We start from the raw sequence: 19350 nt of genomic DNA on the forward strand, positions 1-19350 counted from the left end.
CTCTTTTAGAAAAAAAGATAATACAGGAATTAAATAAAGTTTTTAGAACTCACAGTTGGATTATTCAATCATCTTTCTAGCATTGGACATACTTTATGCCCATTAATTCTCAAGGGTTGGGGTTTTTTTATTGTTTTTGGTTTTATTTGCTCATCTTGAGGCTTGAACTCCCGGCCTAGGTGGTGGTGTCCTCCTTCTCCTCCTCTGATTATTACAGATTACATAGATTTCAAAAAATTCACAGTATTGTGGGATAGTGATACTTAAAGTCACAAACACATTTTAAACTTCACAAGGCACATTGTCATTATCACAGTCTATAAAGTTAATTGTCCCTGTGCTTTTGTGCTCAAGACTAGTATTCTGCTACTTGCGCTACAGCTCCTGTTCCTGTTTTTTGTAGCAGTTAATTAGAGATAAGAGTCTCATGGACTTCACTGCCTGAGCTGGCTTCAATCCTCAATTCTCAGATATTAGCCTCCTGAGCAACTAGGATTACAGGCAGGAGCCACTGGCCCTTGACGTTTTTTTTGTAGTTTTTTGACTCTTTTAGGAAAAAATGCATCCTTTTCCTAACCCAATTGCTTGTTCTTATAAGGTATGAAAATGACACTCAATTCAAATAAATCCCTTAACCAGAAATGCTACCACATTGCCCAGTATCTATGTCCAACTCCATGTCAGTGGACTTTTGAATGTTTTTCTCTCCCCTGTGCAGCATAATTTTATCTGATATCCTCTTTATCTGTGATCTACATTGTAAAGTTGGCCACTACTTTCTATGTAGAAATGGGTTAATGAAAAAGGAAAAAAATTAAAATATACAAATAAACATGAAACAGTGTTGCCTATCTGTACTTAGTCATGAGGCTCTGCTCTGTAATATTCTTCCCATTCCTGATGTCAGCCAGCCCTTAAGTGGATTAGAGATCTTTCTTAAGTAGGGTGGCCTGGAACAATTCCTGTTGGAACAAATAGTAAGCCTTCTTGTTTTAACTGTAACTATACCTTTCCCCCAAACCTCATGGCTAGTTGCAGTGTTTCCAAATTAATGATAATCTGGTGTTAGCTGATAACCAGACATCCATCTTTTCTGACAAAATTGAGGAGACAGGTTGCTTGAAAGTTTTGCGTCATGAGAGTACTAGAGGATGACTGTAATGTACTATGTGTTTTCAAAAGCTAGAGGAAAGGATTTGAAAATTTAGACCATAAAGAAAGATAGATGGGCCTATCCTGATTTATACATTACACAATGACTGCAAGTATCAAACATCGATTATCCCATTAATACGTACTTTTTGTAGCACTAGGGGTTGAGTCTAGCACCATATACATTTTACATAAGAGCTCTACCACTTGAACCACACCCTAAGCCATTTTGATATGTATTTTTGTTTTTGAGACGGATCCTTGATAACTTTGCCCAGGCTGGTCTCAAACTCAAGATCTTCCTGCCTGTCTCTTATGTAGCTGATTACCTAGCAATATGTACAGTTCTTTATATTTCTGTACAATATCAGAAATTTCTAAATTCTGAACTCTATATATGGTGGGATATGCTTCTACAATCAACATTGGGAGGCTGAGGCAGGAGGATTGAGAGTTTGAAGCCAACTTGGGCTACATAGTGAAATCTTGTCTCAAAAACAGAAAAAAAAATACTCTTTTGCACAATTTCTTGTCTCTACTTGTTGAGGCTTTTCCTTCATTTAGAAGGAATTGGTAATATAGTCACTCTGGTTGATATGTCATGGTGAAGTTCTGGTTCTCTGACAATCCCCATAATGCCTGGTCACTTTTCAGGGTATCTGGGAAATGGCTTGGTGAATGTGCTTGGATTCTTTGGAAAACATTCATAGCAAGAGCCTATGATGTTATTATAAGACCACTTCCCTAAACACTTGACTTGTTCATTCTTGGCTAAGACCATGCCGGTATTATAATAACTCACATCAGAACTGGTTTGCTGGTTGGAGATTTTTTTTTGGGGGGTGGGGGGTCCGGGCGTGGGGCCTGAACTCTGGGCCTGGGCGCTGTCCCTCAGCTCTTCAGCTCAAGGCTAGTGCTCTACCACTTGAGCCACAGCGCCACTTCCGGCTTTTTTCTTTTTGCTTATGTGGTGCTGAGGAATCGAACCCAGGGCCTCAGGCATGCAAAGCAAGCACTCTATCACTGAGCCACCTTCCCAGCCCCTGATTGGAGATTTTTTAAAACTTATTAAGATCTTTGCTCAAATATTTTAGTCTTAAAGACACAGCAACTAGGTGGCACCAAAGCTCCCTGCAGTTTGATAACTGCTGTAATTAACATTTTGTCCTTGCTGCCACCTGTGATAATCATGTCCATCTGGCCTGCCACATTGCTACTACATGAACTCTGCTTCTCCATAGTTAACCTGACTCCAGCAGAAATAAGCAGATTTCTACTGCAACATTTCCCTCTTGCATCCGCTGTTGCTCATTCCATGGATTAGCTAATTTCACATCTGTTCCAATACCTTGCCTTACTATGCCCTGGGAAAGTGGGTGTGAGCTACATGATCTCCATTGCACCAGGTGTATCAATATGACATATTTCTTTTTTTGGGGGGGGGGTTCCGGTAGTGGGGCCTGAACTCTGGGCCTGGGCGCTGTCCCTCAGCTCTTCAGCTCAAGGCTAGTGCTCTACCACTTGCCACAGTGCCACTTCCCGGTTTTTTCTTTTTGCATTATGTGGTGCTGAGAAATCGAACCCTGGGCCTCAGGCATGCAAGGCAAACGCTCTACCACTGAGCCACCTTCCCAGCCCCAATATGACATATTTCTGAACCATGAGTGTAGGTAAGTCCCCAAGGCAGGCTTTGGTTATAGAATAAGGATATACGGCTAGGGCCATGTTTTAAGAGGTATAGCACTTGCCTAGAATGAGTGAGGCCACAGTTTGAATCTCTAGTCCAAAGTAATTTCAGCTTTAGCAGATCTGCCAATTTGCTGTGTCCTTGCAGCCTTTCCGTAGATGTTTATAATCCATGACACCAGGATACATAAGGCCTATTTGGTAACATTGGACATCAACACAACCGCATTAAAAAAGGAGTCTTAGACTAATCCTAGCCACTCAGGAAGCTGAGATCTGAAGATCACAGTTCAAAGCTATTTTGGGCAGGAAAAAAATCTATGAGACAACACCAGTAACCACCAAAAAGCTAAATGTGGAAGTATGGCTCAATAGTAGAGTACTAGCCTTGAGTAAAAAAACTAGGGGAGCCACTGATAGCTCTAATGCTCAGGCCGAATTTTAGCACTAGGACCAGCACGAAAAGACAAAAGATATGGCTCATATACCTGGTATGAAATGAGAGTTTTTAAAACATGTCTAAGGGAGCCACAAACATGCCTTTCCCTTTACTGGTCCATGAGAGCAACTTCATTCCAAACATGTATATTGCATGTTCACACAGGAAAAAGCATACATTCATTATAAAAATAACTTTCTCTTCACTGTTCATATGATTTCACCTACTTATTGTGACTCAAGTTCTTGATAGGGACTGGAAAGGTGGCTCAGTGGTAGAGTGCTTGCCTTGCATGCATGAGGCCCTGTGTTTGATTCCTCAGCACCACATGAGCAGAAAAAGCCAGAAGTGGCTCCATGGCTCAAGTGGTAGAGTGCTAGCCTTGAGCTGAAGAGCTCAGGGACAGCGCCCAGGCCCAGAGTTCAGGCCCCATAACCAACCAAAAAAAAAAAAAAAAAAAAAGAGTTCTTGATGGAAAACTCTGTTCTGGATAAGTCTTTCACAGTCAAAAAACAGAATGATTTGGGATATTTTCACATATTCTTGTTATATAAGAAACCTATTTAAAAACTGATCTTTTAAAATCTTGTTAAAACAATAATTGAAACACTTGACTATTCATGATAGAACTGGAAGTTTGAAGCTGGTAGGAGCTAGCACAATATCCATCAGTATTTTAGTTGACAGAATCTAATTTGGACTCCCCACCAGTGAGGACCTGTGCTGTGAGAACTACAAAGGTGGGTAAATAAAACACACATCCTCCATCTTCTTGGGAACACTCCTCCGGCACAAGGAAGGTCATAAAAGTCAAAACTGAAGTGCAACCAGAGGATATAGAGCTATGGGAATCTGCAAAAACTTTAAAGACAGAAATAAGGGTGTTGGGCTGGGGATGTGATAGAAAGCATATGAAGTTCTAACTATAGCACAGGAGGGAAAAAAAAGACCTTTAAAAGGTGTTTGGTGGTGTAGGAAGAAACAGTATAGACAAGAGCTCAGCACCAGGAAAAAATGAAATAAAGGGTAACAGTTCAGTGGAATGAGGGAGCGCAGGCTTGAATATGAGGGCAGGCCTAGACAATAGCAGAGATAAACATGAAAACAATAGGAACTCTTGGTATTGGTTTTAGAGGAAAATGAAAATTCAAACTTTACTGTGTAGTGATACTACACAAGAATCTATCAACTTCTACACGAGTAATCAGAGTATATAATGATTTATAAACAAATACATTTTAATCCAAAAAGTTTCAACATTAGGTGGCTCAAGCCTATAATCCTATACCTTCAGGAGCTGAGATCTGAGGATCCTGTTCAAAGCCAGCCCAGGTAGGAAAGTCATTGAGACTTACCTGCATCTGTACTCCAAAAAGCCAGGAGCAAAGTTGTGGCTTGAATGGTAACAGTGCCAGCCTTGAGCAAAAAAATAAATAATACTCAAGGCCCTGAGTTCAAGTCAAGTACTCACCAAAAATGAAAATAAAAATTAAAAAAGGGGCTGAAACACTAGCATTTCTAAAGAGAGATAAAATTGAACAAAGATCTATCATTGCCTCTTTCCAATTGTACAGAACTGTGTACGTGTACAGAGAAAGGCTCAGTGTTTGTGATGCTACAGCACTAATCATAATCCCATCAGATTCTCAACTTCTCTTGGGGTTGAAATCTGCTGGCTAAGTCAGAAAAGGCCTTGCCCTCTCCCTTCCTACCCAAACTGCACCTGCAGTACTTGGCTTCCCTTTCCCAGCATGGTATTAGGAGTCTACGGTATGTGGTTTTACTTTGGGGTGGACATTTTTAGCTGTCAAAGCTAATGACCTACCAGTTACTTTCATGTTTGTCAGTTGCTACTGAAATGGCAGTGGGAAAACTTGTGCTCTGCACTGTGGGATGTGTCTGCACTGTGGATGGATGGCCTCGATGAAGCCCATCTCACAGAGGGAAGCAAGAGCAATCAGGAGCAACTCCACTGAAGACAACTGATAGGTCTGAATGCCTGTTGCCTACAGAAGAATCAGATAAAGATTCTTTTTAAGTCCTGGGCTAATAAAATCATCCAGTTGTTTCCCTTAGGGTTACAGCAGCCAGAAGCTTGTCATGACATTTAATAGTGAGAAAGAAAAAAAAAACTATATGACTTTGATAAATATTGTTGGTCATGGCAACACTTTATTTGATTAAACCTTTGATCAGAAATCCAAAACTTAATATTTTGTGATTATATAAAAATACAATCCATTTTATGAGTTTCCAGAAATAAATTATGAAGAAAAACAAATGGAGCCTACTCCTAATGGTCTCTCAGAAATTGCAACCTTGGCCTGGGAAGATACACATACAGAATGCTTACATTCACCTTCAAATACATTCCATTCTTCTCTATCCCTTATAATTTTCCAAGCCACAGGTAGAATGTTAACGATTACTAGGTAATTGGGAACACACTTTTTAGTTATTTTCCCATAGAAGAATTTCATGAGCTGGGCGCTAGTGGCTCATGCCTGTAATCCTAGCTACTCAGTAGCTGAGGATCATGGTTCAAAGCCAGGCCAGGCAGGAAAGTCCGTGAGACTCTTATCTCCAATTAACCACTAGAAAACTGGCAGTGGAGCTGTGGCTCAAAGTGGCAGAGCGCTAGCCTCGAGCAAAAGAGCTCAGAGGCAGAACCTAGGGCCCCACATTCAAGCCCCACGATCAACCCCCCAAAAAAATTCATGAAGGAAGTGTCTGGTATTTTTCACATTGTATAAATATAAGAAAATGAAAAATACAGTTTTGAGGTTTTTTGTTTGTTTTGAACCCAGGGTCTTATGCATGCTGGGTAAGGGATATATTACTGAGCTTCCAGCCTCAGTTTTAGTTGTAACTACAAGTGGTTGGCAACTGTCTCCTTAATTGTTATTGCAGGAGTAGGTCCAACATGAGTCCATATATAGCCCTTCTCTGGTCTGGTGGGGACAGTGGGAAATGGTGATGACCTTGACTTGAAATACTCAGAAGGTGCATGACAAACAAATTCCAAGTATTCCATCTTCCTCGGTAGGTCTTCCTCTGGCCCTGGAAGACAGTCATTGGAGAGGTTAAAATCAATTTTGAATAATATATATATATATATATATATATATATATGTGTAGGTGTATATATATGTATATATACATATGTGTGTATATACATATATATACATATTTGACTCAACTGAGAAATGGGTCTGAAAATATTGAACACTTAAACAGCTTGTACTTGCACTGTTCTACATAATAGATGTATATGTGTCACGAATCCTCACAGAAACCCCAACTAGGCAGCTATGATTCCCATTTTGCATATGAGCACAGTGAGGTGACAAGTCTTACAGCTGATAAGACCCAGTAGTTTGTCTCCAGACCCTATGCTCTGCTCTCTGTGCTGGACTGCTTCCTCTAGGGAGACACTGCAGAATTTTAGGGTCAGAAATGGTAGAAGAGGAGCCCCGGAAGGGGAGGGGAAGGGAGGAGAGAAGAGGGGCCAAGCAGATTAGTGTATTCTTTTACGTATATCTAAGAGTTAACTAAGTTCAAGAAGCTACACCAGTTATTAAACTCACCTATGATATAAGATGCAGGATCAAACTGATCTGTGGGGCTAGACAGAGTAGGAATGAGCCATGTCAGTGCTGCGCTCTTCTCGCAATACTGGTCCTGGATAAAACCCCTGATCTGAGCATAGTAGAGCTTTCCATCTTGTTCATCAATCACAGAAACAACATCACCAATTTGGTAATATACTCCCTAGGGGAAACAATACCATATTTAAAATAAAAATACAACAACACAGCTATGAATGTAGCTACTTTAATCACATAGCAGTTTTCAAAGTAGTCAATATAAGGTCTAAGGTATTAATGTTTATGTTTGTACTTCTCTCTTTTCTTTCCTTTTCCCTTTTTCTTTTGTGCCAGACCTGGGACTTAAACTCAAGGCCTGAGCTTTTCCTTTTTTGCTCAAGGCTAGCACTCTGCCACTTGAGCCACAGCTCCATTTCTGGCTTTTGCTGGTTATTTGAAGATAAAGAGTCTCATGGACTTTCCTGCCTGGTTTGGCTTCAAATGGTGACCTTCAGATCTCAGCCTTCTGAGTAGCTGGAATTACAGAAGTAAACCACCAGTTCCCAGATGCTTGTTTCATTTTTATGTTTTATTTTTAATTAATTTATTTTATTTATTTATTTATTATCAGTTGTGGGACCTGAACTCTGGGCCTGGGCGCTGTCCCTGAGCTCTTCAGCTCAAGGCTAGTGCTGTACCACTTGAGCCATGGTGCCACTTCCGCTTTTTCTGCTTATGTGGTGCTGAAGAATTGAACCCAAAGCCTCATGCATGTGAGGCAAGCACTCTACCACTGAGCCAACTTCCCGGTCCAGTAATTTTATTTAATTTTTGGTTATGTGGTACTAAGGAACTGAACCCAGGGCCTCATGCATGCTAGGCAAGCTCTCTGCCACTAAGCCACATTCCCTGCCCTTGTTTCATTTTTAAATGAAATGTGCAGATTTGCATGCACATATGATAGCTTGTACCCAGAACATGAACATTTGTTCATGTAACTTCTTTTATTTTGTGTTAGGACAATAATGTCTCTAATTTAAAAAAATCTTGACTTCATTTCTTACGAGTCATTTTGGTTTATAGCAAAATGCCCCTCCCCAACACGTGTGTGTCCTCCTCCATCAACAATGCTACTACTAGTGTGGTCACAACTGATGAACCTACACTGACAAAAAACTGGCTGAAAGCCCATAGTTTACCTTAGGGTGTAAGCTTGGTGGTGTATATTCTGTGGGTTTCAGCAAATGTAGAATAACATAGATTCCTCATAATGGCATCATAGAAAAGTTTCACTGACTGCCTAAAATTCCTCTGTGCTCCATGCTATCCCACTTTTCTTACCTAGCATCATTATCCTATACAAAGTTTATGGGATGTACTGAAAGCCACATAAGGCAGAGAGTGCAGCCTGCGTTCCAACGCCAGCTCATAGGTCTTCCCAGTGCTTACTTGTTGGGCATATATTCTATACACGCCTCTTCCAACCACCCAGCTAAAGAAAATAGACACCATAAGTTCATGTGAAATGAAATGACCAAAATTTTTTTGTTATAACCACTATCAAGATTTGTTACTCTCAATTTGCCATACATTTTCCTGACTCAAGACTGCCAGTCTCTTCTGCTTCCTATTCAGTTTTATATCTTCCCACAATGTGATTACTGGCATTTCTCATACTCAAGGATTTTTGTCCTATTCATTTCCTATCCAACTAAATAATCTGTACAAGTCCCATATTAAATTCTCCCTATGATTCTATTTATCCATTTCCTGGGTCTTAAGCTGAAAACAATATGACATCTGAAAATCCATAATAGTGGACATAAATAATTTCAATATTCAGCAATTCCTTAGGTAGGCCCAGGTCTCCACAGACGCCCTGCAGAATCAGTATGAGATGGGGCTTTGCTGGGTTGTATACTTCAATCATAAAAATGATTCTGAAGAAATATTTCCAGTCTCTGTACTGTAACATGAACACCTAATAGGCCAAGTGTGTCCTCAGAGTCTCTTACCCAGGTGTCTGAAGTAGCTGTGGCATCTGGATCATGATGGACGGGTAGTCAGCATAGGCCACCACAGTCTATTCCTTATTAGTTCATATCCATCAGCAGTGGGTCCTTTCTCCCAGATACCATTCTAAAGCTTTAAGCTATTTATCAGATAGTTTGTGTTTATGATTGTCTACATGTATAATCATGCCCAAATTATAAGTTATATTGCTTATTACAGGCACTCAAATTACATGATGAATGAATATTAATCCCAAATATACCATACTGTGGAATGCAAAGACAATGTCTTAGTGAAAGAATTCAATGGCAAGCCATGCCTGGCACACAGCAGGTATTCATAAGTACGTGCTGTATACAATAGTTCCCCTTATTTGTGAGTGACAGGCTCCAAGAACCTCACTACATATCTGAAACCTTGGTCACTACCAAGTTCTGTATATTGTTTCTTTGTGTGCATGTATATTTATGATAGTTTACAATTTAGGTAAAGTAAGTGATTAGTAGCAATAAGAGAATGGTTATGACAATATTTAAAATGGATAAATTATTTCTAGAATTGCCAACTTCACATTTTCACATTGCCGCTGCCCACAGGTCACTGAGATCTTGGACAATGAAACTGCTAAGAGAAGCCAAGGCGGTGGATTAGAGCAAGCAGCACTCTCCAAATGCCAGAGGAAATTAAATTCCTAGCGCAAAATTTACTTTTAAGAGTGCTCAGTGATCTAAAAGAAGAAGCAAGCAGATAAATGAAGTAAGGAAATCAATGCAAGACCTGGACAAGAAAGTTAGATATACAGAAAAAGAGATAAACAAACATGGGAAAACCTTGAACATCTGGAACATGATTAATAGACTAAACATAGAATCCATGTTGTAAAGTTGGCTGCTGAGGGCTCATGTAATCCTGGTTACTCAGGAGGCTGAGATCTAAAGATAATACTTTGAAGCCAGCTTGGGCTAGCTCTCATCTCTAATTAACCACCAAAGAGCTAGAAGAAGTGGTGCTGTGGCTCAAGTGGTAGAACACTAGCCTTAAGCAAAGAAAACTCAGGGACAGTGCTCAGACCCAAAGTTTAAGCCCCAGGACCTGAAACAAAAGGAAAAAAGAAAAAAGAATCCATGGTATGGAAGAAGAAGCTAAGATGCAAACAAAAGGCACAGGATAACTATCCAATTAAACGATAGCAGAAAAATTCTCAAATATTAGCAAAATGTAGAAATATAAATATAGGGGGTATTTGGAACACCAATACCCATGGCCAGAAAAGAATAGCCCCATTCCACAATATAGTTAAAATGCCAAGAGTATAGAACAAAGAATAAATACTGAAAGCCATAGGAAAAAAAATGCCAACTTACTTACAAACATCAGAATTACCTCAGACTTTTCCATAGAAACCCTAAAGTCATGAAAGCATCAAAGTAAAAGTAATAACTGCCAACCAGGAGTAATGTACCCAACAAAATTGTCATTCCAAGTTGATAGATAAATGAAAACCTTAAAGGCTAAACATAAGCTAGGGATTCATAACCACTAAGCCAGACCCGCAGATAATGCTCAAAGGAATACTGCACACAGAGGAGGAAGATGGTCACAAAAATGAGAGAGCAGGAAGAAATAAGTTTCATAAGAGGAATAGATTTACACACATGAGAATTAGAAAAGAAACATACTCAGCAAACCAACAAAATCTTAAGTGAACAAGGGTTTTGTTGGTGGTGGTGGTTTTTTGATTTTTGATTTTTTGGGTTTTTTTGTTTTTTTTTTGTTGGTTATGGGGCTTGAACTCTGGGCTTGGGTGCTGTCCTTGCGCTCTTCAGCTCAAGGCTAGTACTCTACTGCTTGAGCCACAGTACCATGTCCAGTTTTCTAGTGGTTTATTGGAGATAAGAGTCTTAAGACTTTCTTGCCAGGGCTGACTTTGAACTGAGACCCTCAGATCTCAGCCTCCTGAGCAGCTAGAATTACAGGCGTGAGCCATCAGTGCCCCGCTGGTGTTGTTTTTGCCAGTCCTGGGGTTTAAACTCTGGGTCTAGGCTCTGTCCCTGAGCCTCTCTGTGCTCAAGGCTAGCACTCTACCACTTGAGCCACAGCACCATTTCTGGCCTTTCTGTTTTATGTGGCACTGAGGAATCAAACCAAGGGCTTCATGCATGCTAGGCAAGCACTCTACCACTAAGCCACATTCCCAGCCTTTTTTTTAAGGAAGAAATAATACCTAAATCAACCAGGAAAATGGCCACAAAATCACAGAGCTAGAGAGGCCTGGGTTGAAGCCCCAGTAAAGACTTCCACCTCATCCCCCAAAAAGAAAAAAAAGAAGAAGAAGAAAGAGTATGAGAAAGTATAGGAAGACATGGAGATTGAATAGCATATTTCTGAATGAGCAGTAGATCACTGAAAAATCATGAAGAAAAAAATTTTTTAATTACTAGAATTGAATAGAAATGAAAATACAACTTACAGGAATCTTTGAAATACAATGAACGTGCTAAGAGGAAATTTTATAGCTATGAGTACTCACATTAAAAATTAGAGACACAACAAATAAAAAAACCTAAAGATGCCCTTCAAGGTTTAGAAGAACAAGAGCAAGCCAAATCCAAAATCATTAGATAGAAAACAATAGTATTGATCAGAGGAATTAATGAAATATAGACTAAAAGGAAAAATCAGTGAAACAAAGAGTTGGTTCTTTGTAAAGATAAACAAGATTGGTAACCCTTTAGCTAAAGTAACTCAAAGTGGCAAAGACTTAAATCAATAAAATTAGAGATAGAAAGGGGAACATTACAGGAGATACCAATGAAATTCAAATGAATATACAGGGGGACTGTTTAGGGAAGAGAACTAGGAGGAGGGAAGAGGGGCAATGGACATAGTGATGGTACAAAGGATATGTTCAAAGTATATTATACATATACATGAAAATAACATAAAGAAATCCATTATTTCCCAAAGGACTTGTAGGTTGTATCTGTTATAATCCCTTCCTAAGATTTACAGTTTAAAAATTTACATCTACTTTCTCACTAAAGTAGCAGATGTCTGAAGTAACACATGTCCTTTGGCTTTGTCCCAAGGGATCATTATCAAAAAGTCTTGAACTCTCTCACCACTAACCTCTAGTAGGTATTAACTCCCATTAATACATTTATTTCTCTGACTTCTATGTACAGATAGTTTAGAATCTCTGTGATCCTCTGCTCTACCTACTAGACATCATGATCCACACCTACATTCAAACACAGTCCACCTCTGTCCTCACCCTTTAATGCCTTCACATGGGAATGGGATGCCTTACTCTTTCATGGCTCCACACTATACAGTAGCATTTTAAGGACACTTCTTATCATCTGTGTTAAATAATACTAAGGACCCTCAGATCATATTTCCACAGGCAGCTTCTCCGCCCACCTCAGCTCCTGATAAGATGTTTTACAACAGTCACAAATGGGAAAACAGCTTGGGAGATTTAAAAAAAAAAAAAAGCTCCATAGAAGCTTACCTTGTAGAAGATTGATTCTGCAGTGATGATGGTGGAAACAGACTCAGGAGCTTTGATAGGCTGTGAGAAAAAACACAAACAAACACATTAGCAACAACCATGGCATATCTGTGTGCATAATATGATCCTCCCAGCCATATAGCAGAGTTGTATAATTTGAAAAATTCTAAAATGTATTGTTTGGTGACGAGAAATACAGTAAAATAATAGTGTTATAGCCAGGTAAAATGATCACACCTGTATTCCCAGCACTCAGGAGAATGAGGCAGGTTGATCATGTGTTCTATATAATAAAGTCCAGTGTCCAAAATAAAATTCTTCAATGTACCATCTCTGGCAGTTTAAGAACTGCTGAGAAATAGGGTACCAGGTTCTACTTATGCTGCTGAGATCTAACACAAAGCTCCTCATAACTCCATTAGACATTAACACTTGAATTATAAAAAGATATTAGTTCTAATAGCCTGAGCATGACAGAATGGAAGTAATAAAAAATGCACAGGTGAAAAAGTATCTTTCTGAAGGGTTCTCAGCAATAGAAACTACAAGCCATTCTCAATTTTGTAACAATCCTGAACTAAGACTTTAGAAACTTTGTGAGTTCTTCGTAATCTGTTCCTTTAGAAGGAACTATCATGAAATCCCTACTTACATTTCAATAACATCTAAATGCCACAACATAGAACCTAGGCCTCCTCTATCTGCCTTGATATCACCCTTGATGGATACTGTAGATATTTATAATAAAATAATTAAAGAGAATCATCTGCAGTACTAAAAAGGAAAAAAAAAAGCCTATGATACAAATATAAACAAATGAATAACATGTTTCATCTAGTCAATAAAATGCTTCATCTTAAAAAAACCAAATTATAGAATCTTATTAGAAAAATTCTAATGTTAGAAACAAAACTGATTAAGAATTTGAAATCTGCAAAAATATTTATTGCAGGACCACTCTGCTTTATAAATGAGTATGCTCAATTTAAGAAATGTCTTTACTGGTATGTAAAGGATCCTTATTCTGAAAAGTATTACACTGATGTTTAAAGTCTGTAATAACGTGGAGCACTGGTGACTCATGTTTGTAATCTTAGCTAATCAGGAAGCTGAGATCTAAGGACTGTGGTTTAAAATCAACTAAGTGGGGAAGTTGATGAGACTCTTATCTCCAGTTAACCACTAGAAACTGGAACTGGAACTGTCTCAAGTGGTAGTACTAATCTCGAGCACAAAAGCTCAGGAACCCTGAGTTTAAGGCCCAAGACCAGTACCAAAAAAAAAAAAAAAAAATCTCTAATGAATAATTGTGCATTGTCTCCTAATGGTTCACAAAACTACAGCTGTAAAAAAATGTACTGTCAACTATCATAACTGTTTCTATGGTTTCTTTTTTATAACAGAAAAAGGGATAATAGTTTAAATTTTTTATTCATATTCATCAAACTCATCATCATGAATAAGATGTTATAATATCATAAGAAACCATTAAGGAAACCAATAAGAATATGATGAGTCCCAGTATTATTTTCTTGGATCTTTAAAGAACAAAAAAGTTTCCTAGTGTACCTTCCCATATCAAGAACTTGGTCTGAAAATGTGGCTCACAGTGCTTGTCTAGCAAGCATGAAGCTGTGCGTGCAAACCCCATGATCACCAACAAATAAAACACAAATCATAATCTCTCCGCTTCCTTTGCAAGGATAACCTGTTAACCAGGACTCAAAGTTAATGCTTCTTTTAGCTTCACATTTTATATTTTCCGAGGGAAAAAGATGAGGGGGGGGCGGGGAGAGACAGACAGACAGACAGAGAGACAGACAGACAGAATTACTAATGATATAAACAGCAGACATTCTTTTGGGAAGTCCGCCCCGCTCCCCACGACGTGGCAGTTTGCAGGTTCAATGGTGGGGGGCAGCGGCGGCGACGAGGGCACACTACACACAATGCATTGCAGTAAAAGAAGCTGTCCACAATCATCTTACATTTTTTAATTTAAAAATATGTCTTCTCCCTTTTCCTTTAGTGGAAACTTTCTTTTCGGCAGCGGGAGCGGATTTGTATTTGGTGTTTCTGAGACGCGCGGACCTCCTGTGAATTTCTTGTTTGCTCTGTTACACAGAAACAAAAAGAACAACAACAACAAAACCCCACAGCGCTGTAGAGAAAGCAACTAAGAACGGGGCCTCCACAGCCGTCTCACGGGGATCCAGGGGTCTGGCTATCCGAGGGTATGTGAACATTCACGGGCAGACCCGCCTGCAGGAGCGGGGCTCGGAGCTGCGGGGCTCGGAGCCGCGGGCTGCTCACACCGGGGCCGGACACCGAGCACAAGTTCAGCTCAGGCAGAAGTGACCCATGTGTCATTCATCTCGGACAGGACCTACAGCGTTCTTCCTCAAGGCGGAAGATGGATCAGACTGGGTGTGCTGTCATTTCCCATGCCCTAATGGCCTGGTTAACAGCCTGGTGGAATGCCCGGGCGGCGCGGCCTCCCCGACGCGTCGCGTTGCCAGCAGACTCGACACCCCGGGAGACTCGGCCAGGCCCTGGCTGCTGCCCCCGGCGAGAGGAGAACGAGCCCGGGGAAGGGTCCTCCCGGGTGGCAGGGGCGGGGCCCGGCCTCACCTGCTTGCCGCCCCCGCCCCCGTTGCTCTGCGGAGGGGCGGCCGAGGTGCTGGCGAAGGTGGCCGCGCCGAAGCCGCCGCCGCCGCCGCCGCCGCCCCCCGCGCCGCCCGCCGGCCCCGCGCCGCCGCCCGCGCCGCCCCGGCCCGTGCAGTGGTGGCACAGGATCTCCCCCTGCGGGCCCTTCTTCCACATGGAGGACGACGTGGTCTTGCAGACGCTGCAGGTGGGCTTCAGGCCCAGCGGCATGGTGGCCGGCTCGGGCGGCCCCCGCGGGCGGAGCGACACGGGAATGGCGGTCGCTTGCCCCGGCCGCCCTCAGGCGGGCCCGTCACCCAGACGACAGGAAGAGCGGGGAAGGCGAGGGCCGCGGGACGCGGAGTCGGCCGGTGCTGGGGATCCCGCTGCAACCACTGCCCCCTGCAGGCGGGCGGCAGGTCGCGGCCGCCCGGGGCCCAGCACCGGCCTGGGGGCGCGGGCGGGGCTGGAGGGGAGGGAAAGGGCGGCGTGGGACGGGGCCTGTCCTATCAGGGAAGGAACCTGAGAGGGCTTCCGGAAGTGGGCGGGGCCCTCGCCCCTGCCAGACGCACACGCCACTCCCTGACAGGAAGTGTCCCTCCCTCCTGCAGTTCAGCTGGCGGTCGCCTAGGGGAGCAGTTCCCAAACTTCTCGGTAGAAGAGTTGAGTTGCTGGGTAGAAGGCAGGATGCTCTGCTAAATATGAATTTCGGATTTAAAAACATCGAATGTATTTTCTTTAGTGTGAGTATCCCACGTAATAATCATTAACTGAAATTCACGTCCTGTGATTTTTATTTGCTACGTCTAACAACCTGACTGAGGACATCTTGATGCTTTTGAAAATTACAGTCTGAAAACTCTCCACCCAATAGTTTTGTTTATGTGAGCTATGTCTACGGGAGTTTATATATTACAAGTTAAAATGCAAACTTCTTAACTCTTAAAATATAAAGCACGCATTTAGTAGGGCTTAAGGTGATGGTGCTATAGTGTATGTAGCTCCAACACCACTGAGAAAATGAGAGAGGAAAAGTCAAACAACTGGTTTAGCATTGCTGGTAAATAGTTCTGACCCTAAGGACTTGCTGGAAAGGACCTCAGATCACACTCCAGAACGAATGGCGGGCCTAGGCCAAGCTATTACAAGAAGACAAATGGCCTCTATTAACATCACTAGTCAGAACGGATCTTTTCAAAGAGAGGAGTCTCTTCCCAGACTTAGATATACCCTTCTTCGTGATCCTTGGATTCCTAAACCTAGCAGCCTTCGCTCAAGCTATTTGTCTTGTCTACCAATCATTCTTTATTCAAAAGGACATACAATAGCTTCTATTTCTTCTCTATTAGGTTCTCCTCCTCCTCTTCCACCTGCTAATGTATCTTTTCTACCTACCAAGGTTTGCCTCCTTTTGCGCTTTAGCTCCAAATTACTTCCTCCCATTCACTGAAAAGTTTAGACTCTAATTTACTACCTTCCTCTCCACCACAGAATATCATCCTTGGACTGGCCAAAATGCAATCTTCTTCTCAATTCCTTATCCCACTCAACTCCATGTTCTGTCCTGTTATGTTAGCTCCCCATACTCTGGTTGTAGCTTCTACCCTCTGTGATCATCAGAGAGAAATATCTTTTCAACCTTGTTAACTTCTCTACAACCTAGGAAAATGAAAAATAATACATATGTGTGTATATATAATATGCAGTGTCCAACTCATACATTTGTAGCTTATTACAAAGTAACCACACTCAGGTAACTAAACTGAGAAACAGATGTGACTATTGCAAAAGCTATAGCACTCCCACCTTGATGTACTTTATCTAGTTATAGTCTCTATAATAACTTATAATAGTGTCAATTTTGTAAATTCCCCCCATCAGGTAAAGGAAATTTCCTTCTATTCCTCTGCTCATCAAGAATATGGGGGTTGGAGGGGCTGGGAAGGTGGCTCAGTGGTAGAGCGCTTGCCTTGCATGCATGAGGCTCTGGGTTCGATTCCTCAGCACCACATAAGCAGAAAAAGCTGGAAGTGGCGCTGTGGCTCAAGTGGTAGAGCACTAGCCTTGAGTTGAAGAGCTAAGGGACAGTGCCCAGGCCCAGAGTTCAGGCACCATGACTGGCAAAAAAAAAAAGAATATGGGGGTTGGAGAGTTAGCTCAGAGGAAGAGCACTTACCTGGCAAGGTCCTCAACTCTGAAAAAAAAAAAAGGTAAAAATAATCAAATGGTTCCCTCTCTCTCTCTGAGATGATTATAATGCTATTTCTGAATGTTAAATGAATATTTCAACACGGAATCAGTCAACCTTGGTTGTGATGGATTATCTTTTTTGTATATTATGGTTTTGTTTACTACTGTTTTGTCTCAGATTTTTACATCTATGTTCAAGAGTGATATAGGCTTGTAATTTTCCTTCCTTGTAATATACTTGTCAGATTTTTGGTATGTCCGCCAAATTAGAACTTAGCAAGAAACTATTAGAGGTTATTAGGTACTGATACAAAAAAAACCCTCAGATATTAAGAAAAAAATTTACAAAGTAGTGCATAGGGTAATATGATTATTTTGTGTAAATTTAAAAGTTCTCTGTGTTCCATATATTTATTAGAACTAATCAACTTTGGCAATTGATTTCAACAGGAGTAGCCACAGGGGTTTTGATGTTGTTGTTGTTTGGTCTGTCATGGAGCTTGAACTCAGGTCTGTCCCTAAGTTCTTTTTGCTCAAGGCTAGCACTATACCACTTTGAACCACAGCACCACTTCTGAATATCTGGTGGTTAATTGTAGATAAGAGTCTCACAAACTTTCCTACCTGGGCTGGCTTTAAACCATGATCCTCCAATTTAGTCTCTTGAGTTCCTAGAATTATAGGCATGAACCACTGGTGCACAGCTAAAGGGGAATATTTTAAGAAATCTTGCAGTCTTTTATATTACCTGACATCTTTTTCAGCTATACATACATTACTTTAATTCTAAAAAGTAAAAATAAAAAGGAGGAGAAAATAGCAAATGGAAGACATTTTTCACTTTAAACAACCTCCCCCCTTCCAAGAGACTGAATGAGTGGTGGATGATACCTGGTTTAGGAACTGACAGCTGATTCTCCTCTCTGAGCTCATTTCCTTGCTTGGAAAGCAAGGGTGATATCTCCTAGGTTGAGGCCTGTGAAAATATTATGTTATTGTGCATGTCACATAGTTCTCAATTAATGGGCTTTCTCCAAATAGCAGTAACTATAGTATCACAGACTCTACAAATAAGACAACTGAGCAGAGAAGGCGAGTAGAAGGTCAAATCCAAAATGAGAGAAATGGGAAGGAGAAAAGAAGACTCCATCAGTGAAAGTATTGACCCAGTGCCCTTCTCCCTCAGCTAATGAATGCTTCAGGAAGACTATAAGCCATAGACCAGGCCTTCCTGACATGCCAGGGGAGGAATCTCATACTGATACAATGTCTTAGAGTACATTTGTGCTACTATAGCAAATTACCTGAGACTGGGTGATCTATAAGGAACAGAAATACATATTCCTGATTTCTGGAGACTGGGAAGTCCATGATGAGTTTTGGTGTATGGTGAAGGCTCATTCCTGCTGGATGACCATGTTGGTGTCCTTCCATGGTGTAAGGTGGAAGTACAAAAGGGAATGGTCTGTCATCCTGATAGCCTTTGTATAAGATTGCTAATCCCATTCAGTACAGTTTTACTCTCACAATTTAGTATTATCACACTGGTGATTGGGCTGGGAAGGTAGCTCAGTGGTAGAGTGCTTGTCTTGCATGCATGAGACCCTGGGTTCTATTCCTGAGCACCACATCAGCAGAAAAAGCCAGAAGTGATGCTGGCTCAAATGGTAAAGTGCTAGCCTTAAGTTGAAGAGCTCAAGGACAGTGCCAAGGCCCAGAGATCAGTCTCCATGACCATCCAAACAAAACCAGAAGCAAACAAACAAACAAAAAAATCACTGGTGATTGTTTTGTATCTATATGTGGGCAACTTGTTTAGGCCATAGCACACACAATAAGAGATATTCAGCCTGGAGACAGATAAAGGATTCAATTGGAGTACATAGGCATTATTTACTATGCATGAGTTGTCTGAGCATATTGTGATTGTGATTGTGTGTATGTGTGCAAGTGTAAACAATAACAAGTACCTCCACGTCTTAAAAATTCACAGTAAGTAAAAAGCATAAGGCAAGATTCCCCCAAGGAATTGTCAATGTCAGCATTTGGTCTTATTTGCATGATTTAAAATATTTCTTAATACTGTCAAGATTAAAAAAGGAACAAATATATTAAATGTATCA

The 19350-nt window shown here is 41.0% G+C and overlaps 1 protein-coding gene across 1 annotated transcript; it reads right to left on the bottom strand.

The window, feature by feature from the left end:
* Positions 1-5920: 5920 nt before the first annotated feature.
* Gatad1 (GATA zinc finger domain containing 1) lies at positions 5921-15458 on the bottom strand. The gene is made up of 5 exons (XM_042684658.1): positions 15023-15458; positions 14380-14505; positions 12392-12451; positions 6865-7048; positions 5921-6337 (listed from the first exon to the last, which is right to left on the bottom strand). The coding sequence occupies exons 1-5, from the start codon at positions 15266-15268 to the stop codon at positions 6147-6149; spliced, it is 807 nt and encodes a 268-aa protein (XP_042540592.1). The 5' UTR covers positions 15269-15458; the 3' UTR covers positions 5921-6146.
* Positions 15459-19350: the final 3892 nt, after the last annotated feature.

Source organism: Dipodomys spectabilis, unplaced genomic scaffold (assembly GCF_019054845.1).
Source record: "Dipodomys spectabilis isolate Male_0828 unplaced genomic scaffold, ASM1905484v1 ptg000089l, whole genome shotgun sequence".
In the NCBI taxonomy this organism is placed as follows: Eukaryota; Metazoa; Chordata; class Mammalia; order Rodentia; family Heteromyidae; genus Dipodomys; species Dipodomys spectabilis.

Excerpts from the sequence above, each read along its gene's own strand:
- Gatad1 (XM_042684658.1), bottom strand. The coding sequence starts at position 15,268 with ATGCCGCTGGGCCTGAAGCCCACCTGCAGCGTCTGCAAGACCACGTCG. Across the intron at positions 12,452-14,379 it reads ATATTTTTAAATTAAAAAAT|CCTATCAAAGCTCCTGAGTC; the intron begins GTAAGATGATTG and ends TTTTTCTCACAG. Across the intron at positions 6,338-6,864 it reads TCCTGCATCTTATATCATAG|GGCCAGAGGAAGACCTACCG; the intron begins GTGAGTTTAATA and ends ACTGTCTTCCAG.